The sequence below is a fragment of the Cinclus cinclus genome, chromosome 3, assembly GCF_963662255.1.
Source record: "Cinclus cinclus chromosome 3, bCinCin1.1, whole genome shotgun sequence".
NCBI lineage: Eukaryota > Metazoa > Chordata > Aves > Passeriformes > Cinclidae > Cinclus > Cinclus cinclus.
Genome location: NC_085048.1, coordinates 104,460,417 through 104,473,700, shown reverse-complemented (window position 1 = coordinate 104,473,700; position 13,284 = coordinate 104,460,417). Strand labels below are relative to the sequence as shown.

The 13,284-nt window shown below is 44.6% G+C and overlaps 1 protein-coding gene across 1 annotated transcript; it reads right to left on the bottom strand.

Moving 5' to 3' along the window:
* Positions 1-5,502: 5,502 nt before the first annotated feature.
* PEX13 (peroxisomal biogenesis factor 13) lies at positions 5,503-12,174 on the bottom strand. The gene is made up of 4 exons (XM_062490612.1): positions 12,107-12,174; positions 9,390-10,087; positions 8,820-8,945; positions 5,503-8,580 (listed from the first exon to the last, which is right to left on the bottom strand). The coding sequence occupies exons 1-4, from the start codon at positions 12,172-12,174 to the stop codon at positions 8,285-8,287; spliced, it is 1,188 nt and encodes a 395-aa protein (XP_062346596.1). The 3' UTR covers positions 5,503-8,284.
* Positions 12,175-13,284: the final 1,110 nt, after the last annotated feature.

The window sequence follows — 13,284 nt, the reverse complement described above, 5'->3', positions numbered from 1 at the left end:
CTTTGGCTACTTAAGCCTAGAAGAGAAACAGTTTTTAGCAAGTCTCACTGCATGGTTTGCTAAAGCTTTACCTTCAGCTCTCCATAAATTGCTAGAGGGAGTGTTTACCACAGCATTAAAGTCAAGGACTGAGGGGTTTTTGACAAAATTTACATGTTCTCAAAACCCTGAGGGAGAAGCAGATGCACAAAGCACATCAAACCTAACCCAAGAGCAGCAGGTATTAGCCACCATTCATCTGAGCTGTCTCTTTCCAGAGGGGAAATCACACCTCTGAGGACACCAATACAAGAGAAAGCCTTCCAGAAATATCAGAAAAAAACAGCCTAAGTTACAAAAGGGCATTTTAAAGTAAATTTACATTCAAGTACAGTTGCCTGTTCCCACAAACTTCCTACTCTCAGCTTTGCTCTCCTCTTGCTCTGCCCATGTGTGCTCAGCACACCTGGGTGCCATTATTTAGAAACCAAGCCAGGATGCCAATTTAAGGGCCATTAACACCTCCGAGCCAGGAGACAACACCTGAATCTTGTTCAACTTAGCCCAAACACCTGACATTCCCAACTCATTATTGAGGATGAGCACTAACAAAAACCTCTTACTCCTCAGCTTCAAGCTGAGCACCAGAACAAAGCATATAAGGACAGCAGAAAACACTTCATAAAACAGGATTATATATAGTTTTTCTTTTTCCAAATGGATTTTATGTATAACGCCAGGGAACAGAGTAAAATTTCAAAGTACTGATTTAGTTTTTGCTGGGAAAGAACTGCAAGCATTAATTAAGAGTTTCATGTTCAAGTACCTCACACCCAAAGAGCTCAGGAGGGATAGAAGTACCTAATAACAAAACTTAAAAGCCACACACAAGTTTTTGACTTACAAAGCAAGAATTATAGGGAAATTGAGAGAAAATACACTTGAGATAACACCTGTTAACTTGTTCCTAAAAGCATACTACACATAGATGTTTCTTTTGCACCAGCCTCTTTGTAGAAGAAAATATGCTTAAAATACACAAAATAGCCCTGATTTTCTTCTTCCTCTAGCAGCTGTTCCAGCCCTTTTTTCCTGCTTGTTTTGTTGATAGAAACAGAAATCACAGCAGCAAGTAACTGTAAGCTTTCATCCTCTCAAAAAAGCAACTGAATTAAATCAGAAGGGAAAAAAAAAAACAGAACCCACTGAGAGAATTCTTTGGTTTCCCACAGTCATGAGACTTAAAAAGCAGGGGAAAAAAGCAACAAAACAGAAGACAAATCCTCTAGAAAATTTCATAACATTTTAGCAATTCTATCTAAATGATATCTGCTGTAAAATATGCCAAATAACCAGTTTTAAAAGAGAAGTGTCCCCACAGGTTATAGGAGCCCAAAATTCTGAGTGAAATAGATGCCACTAAAAGGTAAAAGTGGATCACTCCCTAAAGTCAGTGTGTCCTTATCCCTCACCCTGAGAGCACTTTGAAGCAGTGTCACAGTGGTGATTCTGTGGTGGAGACTTCTCCCTGCCAGTGTGCAGACAGATGTCAGTAGCAATTACATTTCAGCCCCTGAACATCTCCTGTTTCTGCTCTTAGAAGGAAAAATAACCGGGCCGGGACAGGTCAGCACCAGTGGCAAACCCCAGGGATTATGAAACACAGTTGTGCTAGGCTAGCTCATACACATGGAGCAGCTGGTTTAAAAATATGTTTGGATGAGATAAGCAAATTATAGAGTCTTATAATCCCCTGTTTTCCCACCATCAAATAGGCTTAATGCAAGTAAAATCACCAGCAATATCAATATTCCATAAATCACCGTTTTGAGGGTTAGTGCTGTGGGATAAGTACACTGGGCAGTTAGAGAAAGAAAGGGAGAGGAAAACTTGGGGTTTTTTTGCAAAAAAAGAAACAACCAAACAAACAAACAAACAAACAAAACCAGGCGTCTGTTATTGACAGGGAAAAATTCTGAGTGCTTCAGTGGTAACAAGTTTACTACACAGCAACCCTGTGGACCATCATGAAGCAGCCCGAGCATGAAGGGATGACAGGTGCTCTAAAACGTGATGACACATTGAGAAAGAATCAAGTCTTTGTCTCTCATACAGGTTTCTTTAGTTGCTTATTCTGCACGTTAAAATAACAGTTCTCCATATGCTTACCTCCGCAAAGACAAATGAAGGAAGAGATTTAATTATAGGCATACGGAAGTATTTTTATTTATATTCTAGAAAGAACATGGGACTCCTCTTTGCAGCTTTATATACGACATTCAATATTTGCCTTTTTGTGCTTTAGGAAACCCTGCTGGAAGTATAGACACATGCGAGAACTCTCTAAAAGCAACAATATAAATCCTGCAATAAATCATTCTTAAGAGAATAAGCAACTTCTACAAATTCTCTCCACTCGGTTACTGCAAAGAAAGGTCAGGTTAACCCCTTCCGCAACCATGAAAACTGGAGAAAAAAAAAAGTTTCCAAAATTATTTAGCTGCAACCAACTCATTTGAGATGCACAACATAGAAAGACACGTGAGCACAAAAATTCCTATTAATACTCAAAATTCCAAATCAAGTGGTGCAAAGGATTCCTAAGAGTTAATTCACTACGGAAAAACACAATCTGATTTGACTCTTTTTATTATTTAAAGCGAGCCGTTAATGTAGAAGTGAAGAATTACTGCCCCCTGCACGCGCACAACCTGAGGGAAGGTGAAGATGGTGGGATGGGCACGAGATTCCCGTCCACAGCCCCGAAACGCAAGGAAGTGATGGTGCAGAACAAGGCGGGGGAGACGAACATCAGCGACTTTGTACCTTGCCCACGTACCGGCAAACATTAAAAATTATAAAGCGCTTAAATTTAAAAAAAAAAACAATCCGGTCTCAGACGCCCTACAAGTGCAGCAGCCTCAAAGCGGGATCCCGACGGCCCCCCCGGGGCGGTCTCCAGCGGGACTCCTCCCGGGCGCTCTCCCGGGTTTACCTGGCGGTTCCCAGGCGATGGAACAGCGGGACGGGACGGGACGGGCAGGGGCTCCTCCTCGGGACGCGCGGGGGCAGCAGTGGAACGGGGGCTCGGTTCCACCGAGGGACGGGCGAGACCGGCGGCCACCCCGGCCGCACCCGCCGCGCCCGCATCTGCCGGCACCGCCTGGGCCCGCCCTCAGGGGAGGGGCGGGAACGCCGTGAGGGGAGGGGCGGCCCCCGCCAATGGGCGCCAGGCGGGTGACGAGGCCCCTCCCCTCGCGCCGGGCACAGCCAATGGGGCGGCGCGGACCGCTCCCGCCCCGGGCACGCGGCGGCCCCGCCTTGCCGCAGTGCAGCGGCAGCGGCGGAGCCCCCTCCCGCTCCGCGCGCGGCGTCCGGTCGCCCCGGCAACGCGCCGCGTCACGGTGACGTCACGGCGCGCCTAGCACAAGTGACGCGGCCCGGCTCGGGACGCGCTGCCCAGTGCACGCGTGACGTCACGCCGCCCCTCTCCCTCCGCTGCCGCATCCCCACGGCGCCCAGCTCTGCTTTCCGAGCACACCCCACGGCAGTGGCTCCGCTTTCCACTGGCAAAATGCACCGCGGCACTCCCGCCTGCCAGAACGCGGCAGGGACGGAAGAGCCCGACCACCAGAAGTTCTTACCCCCCGCCAAAATAACGCATCAGAGACTAGAATTAGGCTCGTGACGTTAGCACAGGGAATTAATTAAGCAGCAATCTGTTAATGCAATCCATGCTCCTACCAACGAGGAGCCCCAGTAAACTTTTCCCAGAATTTCAGCTGACGTAAACACTTGATACACTGTTAACCATAAAAACCAGTAGCAGAACATCGAAATTACAGCTAATTACACAGAACAGCCCAAGCACTGGGAGTGGTTCACTCTGCAAAGGCTCAGACAGTTCCAATCCTGTTATTTCACTCGCACAGTTTGATTCCTTCTGCATGTTTACTACAATATCAAGTATTCCCAAACATTTTGAAATTACTTCCTGAGGGAAGCCACCTGTCCCCATTTCCCACCTAACAATCCTTCCCAATCCTGCCACGAAACTTCTGCTCTTTTGTGGTAATTCAGCAAAAATCAGGCATGTTAGTAATTTTCTTTCCAAAAAACCCCACTTGTAAACTCTGGATTAGTACAATGAGGACATAGAATGAAAAAAACAAACAAACAAAACAAAACAACAACAAGAAAACCACACACAAAACAAAACAAAAACACCACAGAAATTCAGAAAAAAAAATATTCCACTTGTCTAGAGAAGTATCTCAAGTCTAAATTCTCTAAGTGAGTCTGAAAGCTTCCCTTAGGTCTCAGTGAAAGCAACACCAACTGATTTCATACGACCCCACAGCCACTCACAAAGCAAGCTAATGCTGGAATGTTGGTGCATTTATGATGACATCCAGTTATTTCACCATGAATGGAAACTTGATGGTATGTCAGAGAACTGGAACATGGTTTCTTAATTAATCTCTGCTGTTAGGCAGAAGTTCAGTCCCACGTTTATTTTTTTAAATAAGAAAAAAAATTATCGGTATTTGAGAACAAACAAAAAAATTAGTACCTTAAATTTTACTCAATTGCAGTTCCAGAGACTGTGCTGTAGTTACAGTTACAATAATTCAAAGGTAGTAGAACTGTCTCTTTGTGTTTTTCATTTCTAAAACCACAAGACTGTATTTATACTCTGACAGCATAAATAATTCCTGTCATTTGCTCCAGTCTGATAGTTTTGTGACTATTGTGAAACTCAGGGAATTGCTCAAAGCAGGTAAGAAAGATCCAGGGGTGCCATGGACTGACATCATGCCTCTGTTACCAGTCAAACCAGCTAAACCAGTACATTGCTCCAAGAAGGGACTATCCAGCTGCTTAAAGGCTGAGCTCCATGAGGCCACAGAACCCAGGGGACAGATTTATCAGCCCGAAGTTGCTTCAAACTGCTCTGCAAAGGAACCAGTCCAAGACAGTAGGAGAAGAGAAAAGGATGTGTCTCACCACCTGTGGACATACACAATGACTATTTGCCTTTACAGCCCAGAATTGTTCACCCATCTCAACACTTGGGCCATGCCTGCACGGATAAAAATCTGAAGGAGTTACATAAGAACCTAACTTCTTGTGTTACGTTTTGTAAAACAAGTACAGCTCTGCTATGATTGCACACAAGAGTATTTCTACACTGGCTTATCAAGAAACCCCTGGGTTGGTTTCCAAGTTTGCACCTCGGAAGGTTTTCATTGCCAACAGATGAGATTTGTAAGAAACTCTTGTATTTACCTCAGTAACAAATTTCACTGAGACCACCGAGTGAGTGAGAACAACCTTAATATCCCAGATGGAGTCTAATTCTACACAAGGAAGAGTTTTTCAACCAGTGCAAAGTGGCCAATTTATTTCTACTAGAAAGAGGATTTTAAATTTATTATTCAGAAAGCTGAACAAAGCCTTGACCCTGTGCATGTTCATGTTCTGTCTGTACCCCAAGAATCACTCAGCAATGGCATTTGTCAGTAGCTCACATATTCAAGCAAAAAATAGTTGATGTATTAAACAGTATCACTAAGATCTTATATAAACAGATGTCAAATTTCTGTTACAGACTTCTAGCTCTGCTACAGGTATATAAATATTCCCAAAGAATAACATAAAGGTAACTTAGTATTTACAGACCTCAAAATAGCTGCTTGCCTAATGCTTAGGTCAAGCAATATTTCAACCTCTCTTCTAATCTCCTCTTCTACACTCTCCTGGTGCAGCCACACCTCCTCCTTTTGGTCTCCCCTTCCTAAAGTTGTGCAAGTCTTGAGCAGCCTGTCCACCAGCCTTCCTTTCTACCCAGTGTTCATTTAGGTCTTTTTTCTGTAGCCTGACACGTGGACAGAAACAAACAGTAAATTGTAGTGTATATTTTACTTCAATGAACTTTAATACCCTTCTGCAATCAGTACAATTAACTGTGGGTTAAATAACTGACTTCATTTCCTCAGAGCCTTCTTTTCCAATTAAGGTAATTGCAAGATTCAAAGGATCAAAAGTTTTTGTTGAGATTTAATATACACAATGATGACAGTTTGTAGGCTAAGTCAAACAAATATAAAGACAACTCGGGTAAGATTCACATATCTTCCTACTAAAAGAATTGTCAAAATAGTATGACCCAGAAGTGAAATTAAACTCGTCTTTCTAAAAAGAAGACTTAAAACATTCCAACAAGCATCATGGCATTGTCTTCTCAACTTGTTCTGAGCCAGAAGACAGAAGAGAAAACAGAAAAAAAAAAACCCGAACCAGACAGAAAAACAAAAAATCTACCTGAATGGATATTTATTTAAAAAAAAAAAAAAGTTTGGGGTTTATTTATTCACTCATTTAAGGACCCTTCCTCTGATTGAAATCTTTCACTGACAAGAGAGGCTGAGAGTCCATTAATTACATCTCAGAACAGTAAATTAATTCCCTCCAGGGACACACTCTGCACATGGAACTGTACACTTGATACACTCCTCCCCCCTTTTGCCTCTCTGTATTTTAGATTTCAGATTTTTTTTGCTATTTTCATATCAACAACAGATACAATTTTCAAATACAGATAATTTTCTTCTATGCCCTTGTACACAGGGCAGTATCTCAGGAACATGTCTTGTTTTAAACCTCAAGGTTTTCATTTGCCCTTTAACTACTTTTTCCTTTACATCTGCACTTGAAAATCTAACAATTTACTATAAATTATTTTAATCACCATCTCCCAATATCTAAGCATAACCACTTAAATTCACGTTCTATTTATTAACAACAGGCATTCAGAGATTACTTTCAAATCAAGGTTCCAGGATAATATTTGTCTTTTCAGCCACTCTACCTCAATAAAATTGTGCTCATTTCAGGTTTTTTTAGGGTTTTGTTGTGTTGAACAGACTTCTAAGAACCCAAGGCCAGCAAATGCAATTAAAATATAAATACTGAAAGCTTTGTTAACACATAATAGGTGTTGAAGATCCCTGTAGGAATGGTCAAACTGAAATTACTCTATCAATTAAGCAAAGGCCTGTTCCCTACTTATATTTTCAAGAAACTTTAAAATAAAAGTTATTTTAATGATTAAGACAAACTTAGTTAATCTTCACTGATGTAACCTTCAGAAGTTCAACATGTTATGCATATGTACTACAAGAAAAAAAAAAGTTTTAATTATCTTTGCTTCCTTTAACAAAAAACCAAAACAGTATTTCAAGACAGAATTCTCAAACACCCATATGAAGAAAATACTCTGAACAGTCTTAATATTTTTATGGCTTTTGATAAACTGGAGCCCTCAAATTTTATGGGCAGATGCACAATTTATCACCTGAAAGGCAGCATAAAAAGTCTGTCCAACTCCCAAGACATTCTCTGAGACGATTAAGCAAGAAATGTTACTTTTTGATGCTCCAATTACTTTCAGATTCCCGCAACTCAAGGCTTTCCTACTGCTCAAAAACACAGGATAGATATTTTGACACTCATATAAAATCAACAAAGGACAGAAATAAGTTGGGATGCAAGTAGTAGCTGACAGAGAGGCAGCTAACAGGCTACAACACGAAATGGCAAAGAGTGATGCAAAGTTAGTTAAGGGAGTAACAACTGATGAGTGCCTGACAGCAGAATACCCTTTATTCTAATGTCCTTTTAATAAACAAAACAGAACTGCTTTGAACTACTGCTGATGCCTCACTGCTCTCCCTTTATAAATTCTATTTCTCCTCCCAAGTCCCTTTTGTTTTAAGAGCTAAGTTCCTTATGACAGAACCCTACTTCTTATGAGAAGCAACTCAAACCTTCTAAGTGTTCAGTTGTGTGTATCTCCTGCAACTCTCCGTCCTTTCAGAGGGAGACAATGTGCTATTACTGCTTTATGATTGTGGGCATGAAGTTTTGGAGGACATCTTACAGAAATAAATCTTCCCTTTGCACATCTTTTGAAAAGACTTGATACTCCTACAAAGACTGGGTGTTAATTTGTCTCCTAAACAAGAATGGCAGTCCCTATTTTTTTCCTTTGCTTTTTTATAAATGCCTCACTTCTCCTGTCTCAAGATCTCAGAGTTGCTGCCAAGTGGGTGGACAGAATCACTGACATACAGCCTTAGGTGAGTCAAAAATAAATACCACAAATCTGAGCAATCACTTCTCCATCCTGTCACCAGCCAGTAGCAGCAATAACTGGTACAGACCCACCAGTGCTCCATTCCAAACCAGACTTTCAACAAACCCTAAGCAGTATCAATAAAGTTCAGTTCAGCTGCTTTGTTGATCAGAGTTCCTGCTTCCCTCCACCAGCCACAGCGGAGTCCGATGCAACGGGAACTTTGCTGCTTCCAGCAAAAACAGTTTCAAAAGCAGCCTCCTGCTCCTCTGTAGTCACAGCAGCAGGGGCCCCTCTGACAGCTGTACTGGGAAAGGCTGGCTGCTGCTCTGGAATCCTTTCCAGGTCCACTGTTCTCCTACCTCTTCTTTTGCCCAGGATTTTGATGTAATTAGCTGGCACAAGTCCTGTTGTTTGGCCATCATAACTAGCCAGAAGCCAACCACGGATCTTGGGTTGTTGTTCTGAAAAAGAGAATGCAAACGTGTCAAGTAACAAGACAATTCAACAAAACTGAACAAAACTACTCTGTAAGTTTTATTAGAATGCAAGTAATCACTTAATGGGGAGTAAAAATCAGTGTGGATGAGGAATTTGGTCAAATTAGGTGATTTGGGGGCTTTTTTTGTTTCAATTTTCAGACTCTTACAGTGTAACTTACTTCACATGTGATGGGAAAATAAAGAGAAAATCAAAAGTTTACCTTTGGGTGCTAATCTCAGCATGTCACCAGCATGGAAAGAAATTTCTTCTTCTGAGAGAGCATTGAAATCATATTCTGCTCTTCCAACTACATGGTCATCTTCTCCACTTGCCCAGTTACTAGACACTGTTTTCAAACATAAATCACAAGTTTATCTGCTTTGAGTTACAAAGTTTGGTGTGTTTTTCATGGGAAAATGAAAAAAAAACAAACTTTCCTGCCAACACTTTTGCAATATGGAAGTGACAGAAGTAACATGAAAAGCAAGATTTGCTGTGTAAACCAAGCCAACACTTGTCCCACCCAACCCAAACTGCCACATCTAATAGGAAGGAACCAGAAGTTGAGAAGAACCATGATTCTGGAATCATAGAAAGCTTCAGCAGGAAACCACATCTTGGTAACAGGTTATTTAAGCAGGCTGTCACTTGCATCACATGCCTAAAATTCAGTACTGTGCCCCATTATCTATTAATTACTATGGCTGTAGTGTGAGATTAATCTCTATACAGGCAACAACAAAAGGAACAATACATGCTGCACTTCTCTGGTGCTGCAGGTCATCTTTACCTGTTTCTTCGTCACTGTATGTAGAAAGCAGCTTCCAAATCAGGTAGGGGCCTCCCAGTATAACAGCAAAGAACAAGAAAATGGGCCAGGATTTTGCAGAGTTAGCCACCTTGCCTTCAAGGCCAGCACGAGCTACTTTGCCTTCACTCTCAGCCCACAAATCCTCGTTCTCACAGCTCTGCCGCAGACCCAGCAGGCGCTGCAGGCGTTGGTAGAGGTACTTTATAGTTCTCACTACAGCAAAAGCTGAAAACACCTTGGTGAAGTGGATTTTGAGGCGGGAGAAGTGGTTGGCCACATCCAGCACTGCTCTGAAACTGTTGTAGACAGCTGAGAAGGTGGCATCCATCATCATGCTGACGGAGGCGAAGGCGTGCACAATGCTCTCGATGGACTGGAAGGCACCTCTGCTGCTCTCCTCAGCCTGCTGCACAAACCTGCTGGGGGGAATGCCATCGGCACAGAAGCGGTTATAGCCCAGCCCTCCGTAGCCATAGCTGTAGGGACTGTAGCTTCCATAGAAAGAGGTGCCATATGAGCCATAGCCTGGAGAGAAAGAACTGCTATAGGCTGGCCTGAAAGCACTCAGGCTGCTGCTTGCTGTCTGCTGGGATGGTCTTGGCAAAATGGGTGGAGGGATTCGTGCCACCGTGGGTTGGCCGGGCCTGGTCAGCAGGTTGTCACCCAAGTCAGCAGACCTAAACGAATTCAGATAATCAAGATCAGCTCCCAAAGCTTAAGTTTTGCTTTGCACAGAGTCCTTGGCTAGCTACATAAATACCACAGAGAGTTCCAGCAGGGCAGGGATAGGGAAACTGGAAACCCAACGCTCAGTATGTTGCACAGCATTTGCTAGAAGCAAAAAAATCTGGACAGGAAAAACACAGATCCTTCAGGGGAACAGAACCCCCTTAATCAGATATTCTATGTAAACATGGAGCTGGAATGAAAACACGGGAAAGCTTTCTCTATTAATTCTGTAATTTTTTGTGTATGTAATGTATCAACACACAAAATACACAACCCAGGGCCCTCAAACCAGCTGCTCCAACACCCAGGTCATTCTTCTGCACATGAAAGCCTCTCATAGGCCCTAACACAATTTTTTCTGAACCTTCCAATCTAAAAGCTTTACTTCCAACCCTTGTTCCCAGCTCTTCTACACAATGAGCCAATAATACAGCAGGAAGAAAGCTTGAGAGCTCCTGTGAATCTACTCTTAATGGGTGGCACGACCTAATTGAGAATCTAAGTAATTATGCAACAATATGTGCAAGGGCTTTGGGGTCCCTGGTTTCCCCCTCTACCCAAACTACCTGATTACCTGTGTGGAGATTGTCAAGGGGTTGAATCTACTGCTGAGAAGTGTTGGCAGAGAGAGGTCTTAATTTAGTAATTTTTCTTTTCCTTTGCATGTCCATCAGTTTAAATTATTTTATTACTGCCCTTCGTAATAAAACTCTGAAAGTATTTGACTGGCATTTGAATCCTGTCAAGCGGCTTTTTGTCTAACTTCTGCCAGTTCAATAAAAATATATATGTTTCATTCACCCATTATCACCCTAAAGTCAAACTTTTATTTCCCATGCTTTCTGCCTCATCCCATGACTTCCCACTTCTGCAGTCCAGAAAAAAAAAGAAGGAAGTCAAACTGGAATTGCTATGGAGCAGCTGCTTGCTGTACTATTTCTATAAAAGGTAAGGAACAACTTGTCCTCAGCAAAACTCACAGGTTTCCACAGCAAAGAATAGTACTTGTATCTTTACACTGCTGCTTCTTTCATCACAGACTGTAACTCTCTCAGCAGTTGAAAACAGGAGGAAAAATTAGTTATTACCCCAGCAAACGGAGCTACTGTAATTCAGTAAGTCACACTACAGTCCTCTCTCCAGTGACCAACTTGGGACACCCTACTTCCAAGCTACCCGAAGCCATTTAAAATGGGGTAAATAAGCCAGAATGAAAAACCAACACCAAAGTGCTGGCTCAGCACGCTACAGAGAACGCTGAGCGAAGTTTCTGCTCAGTGTTTAGTGTTGGGCCAACCTTTTGCCCAGTTTCAGCTCCCTCCAAGCGCAATCATCAGCACCAAGTGAAAAACAAGATGAGTATCCAGCCACCGAGCGAACCTTCCTTGACTTCCCATAAAAAAGAAGGAGTTTACGAACACTCTTTGTGCATCCTTCACTAGCAGGCTGGGTTTTCTGGGAGAGGTCCCAGCAGACGGGAACACAACACGAGGCTGACAACGCACAGAAATCTCTTCGAAGTCCCAATCTTTTCCAAGACAGGCAGCTCCACCAGCCCTGCGGAGGCTCGGGGACTCCCAGAGCTGCATAGCCCCCAGGCAAGGACTGTGAATGCCCCCAGGGACGGACTTTTAATATTCCCAGGAATGGACCGTGAACTCACTCTACCCATCGACGACAACACAGCTTTCCCTTCCCCGCACTGCACACGCAGCCGCCCTCTGACTCCGGCGGGGTTTGAGCTCGAAGCCCCGCACGCCGAGCTCCCCCATCCTCGCCCGGTACAAGCCCCTCACGGCGCGGCGCAGCCCCGGCCGCCCACCCCGCCCGACCCCCGGAGCCGCGCGCAGCCCCGGGCGGGCCCGACCTTTCAGCCCGCCCCAGGAGAGCGGGCCCCGCCGGCCCGAGGGAGCGAACACCCACGGCCGCCACGGCGGGGACACCCGGGAAGGGACGTCCGCACTCACTGGAAGGCGGGCGCGGTGCCCGGCAGCCGCCGGGACTCCCAGGGCTTGGGCGGCGGCGTCGCCGCCATCGCGCCCCCTCGGCCTCGCTTCAGCCTCACTCGGCTCCGCTTCGGCCTCGCTCGGTTCGGGCTCGGCCTCGCTCGGCCCCGCCCGCTGGCAGGCACCACGCGGGAGCGCCGAGCTCTTCCCCCGGCCGCCCTGCGGGCGCGGCGCCCCGCCGGCCCGGCCGAGCGATGCGCTCTGCCGCTCTGCTGAGCGGGCCTGTGCCGGCTCCGCGGGCCGCCGAGCGAGAGGTGAGCGGGATCGGGAATGGGAGCGTGAATGGGTACGTGAATGGGAATGCGAGAGGGCGTGAGAGCGGGAACGGTGCCGAACGGGGGTCCTGTGCCCCTCCTCCCCTCGCATATGAGAGGCTCTGAGCTCCGCCCTGAGGTGCTGGGCCGGAGCGGGAGCCCCGATTCCTCCCCCACATTGCCATCAAATGTCAGGAATATTGCCACGTTTGCCCTTATGTGTCACACAATCCCAGTATTTAAGTCTCATGGAGGTGAATTGAGCGTGTTCATTCGTGTTTGCTTTTTCTCTTCAACAGCGGCTTTGAAGTTTTCCAAGTAGCCCTTGTTTTTTTAGAGCTTACCGTAAAGCATCCAAACCCAGGGCTAACGAAATTCATTGAATTAATTACGAGATTTTCCATGGCTGCAATATTTCTGTGCAAGGTGCTTCTGAACAGGATTGGATATTGCAGGTGTAAGAGTCTGTGATTGCCATGGAGAACGTGGATATATTCCATTCCTTGGGACACCAGAACTAGGAGAGTATCAAATGTTGCTTGCAGGAGCTAAGGCCAAAGCATACTCAGAATCTGTGGAATTCCTTGCTGAATTTATTCCTACTTTGGGTGACAATGGATTCATTAAACCTTTGGTCTGAATAATTGTGGTTATCCTTATGTGCCTCCTATTTCCTAGGTGTCCAGTAAGGGTGAGCAGCTCACTGGGAATCTCTATTCTTCAAAAAAAAAGTGCTGAGTTCTATCCCATCACAAAATTTTGGGAAAAACAACAACAACAACAAATCCCAACCAGTCTTTTCTAAAGTTCCGGGCAAACAGAACAACAGGAAAGCAAATTAGCCATGATATTTTAGGGGTGAAAAAAAGCGTTGTGAGATTTCTC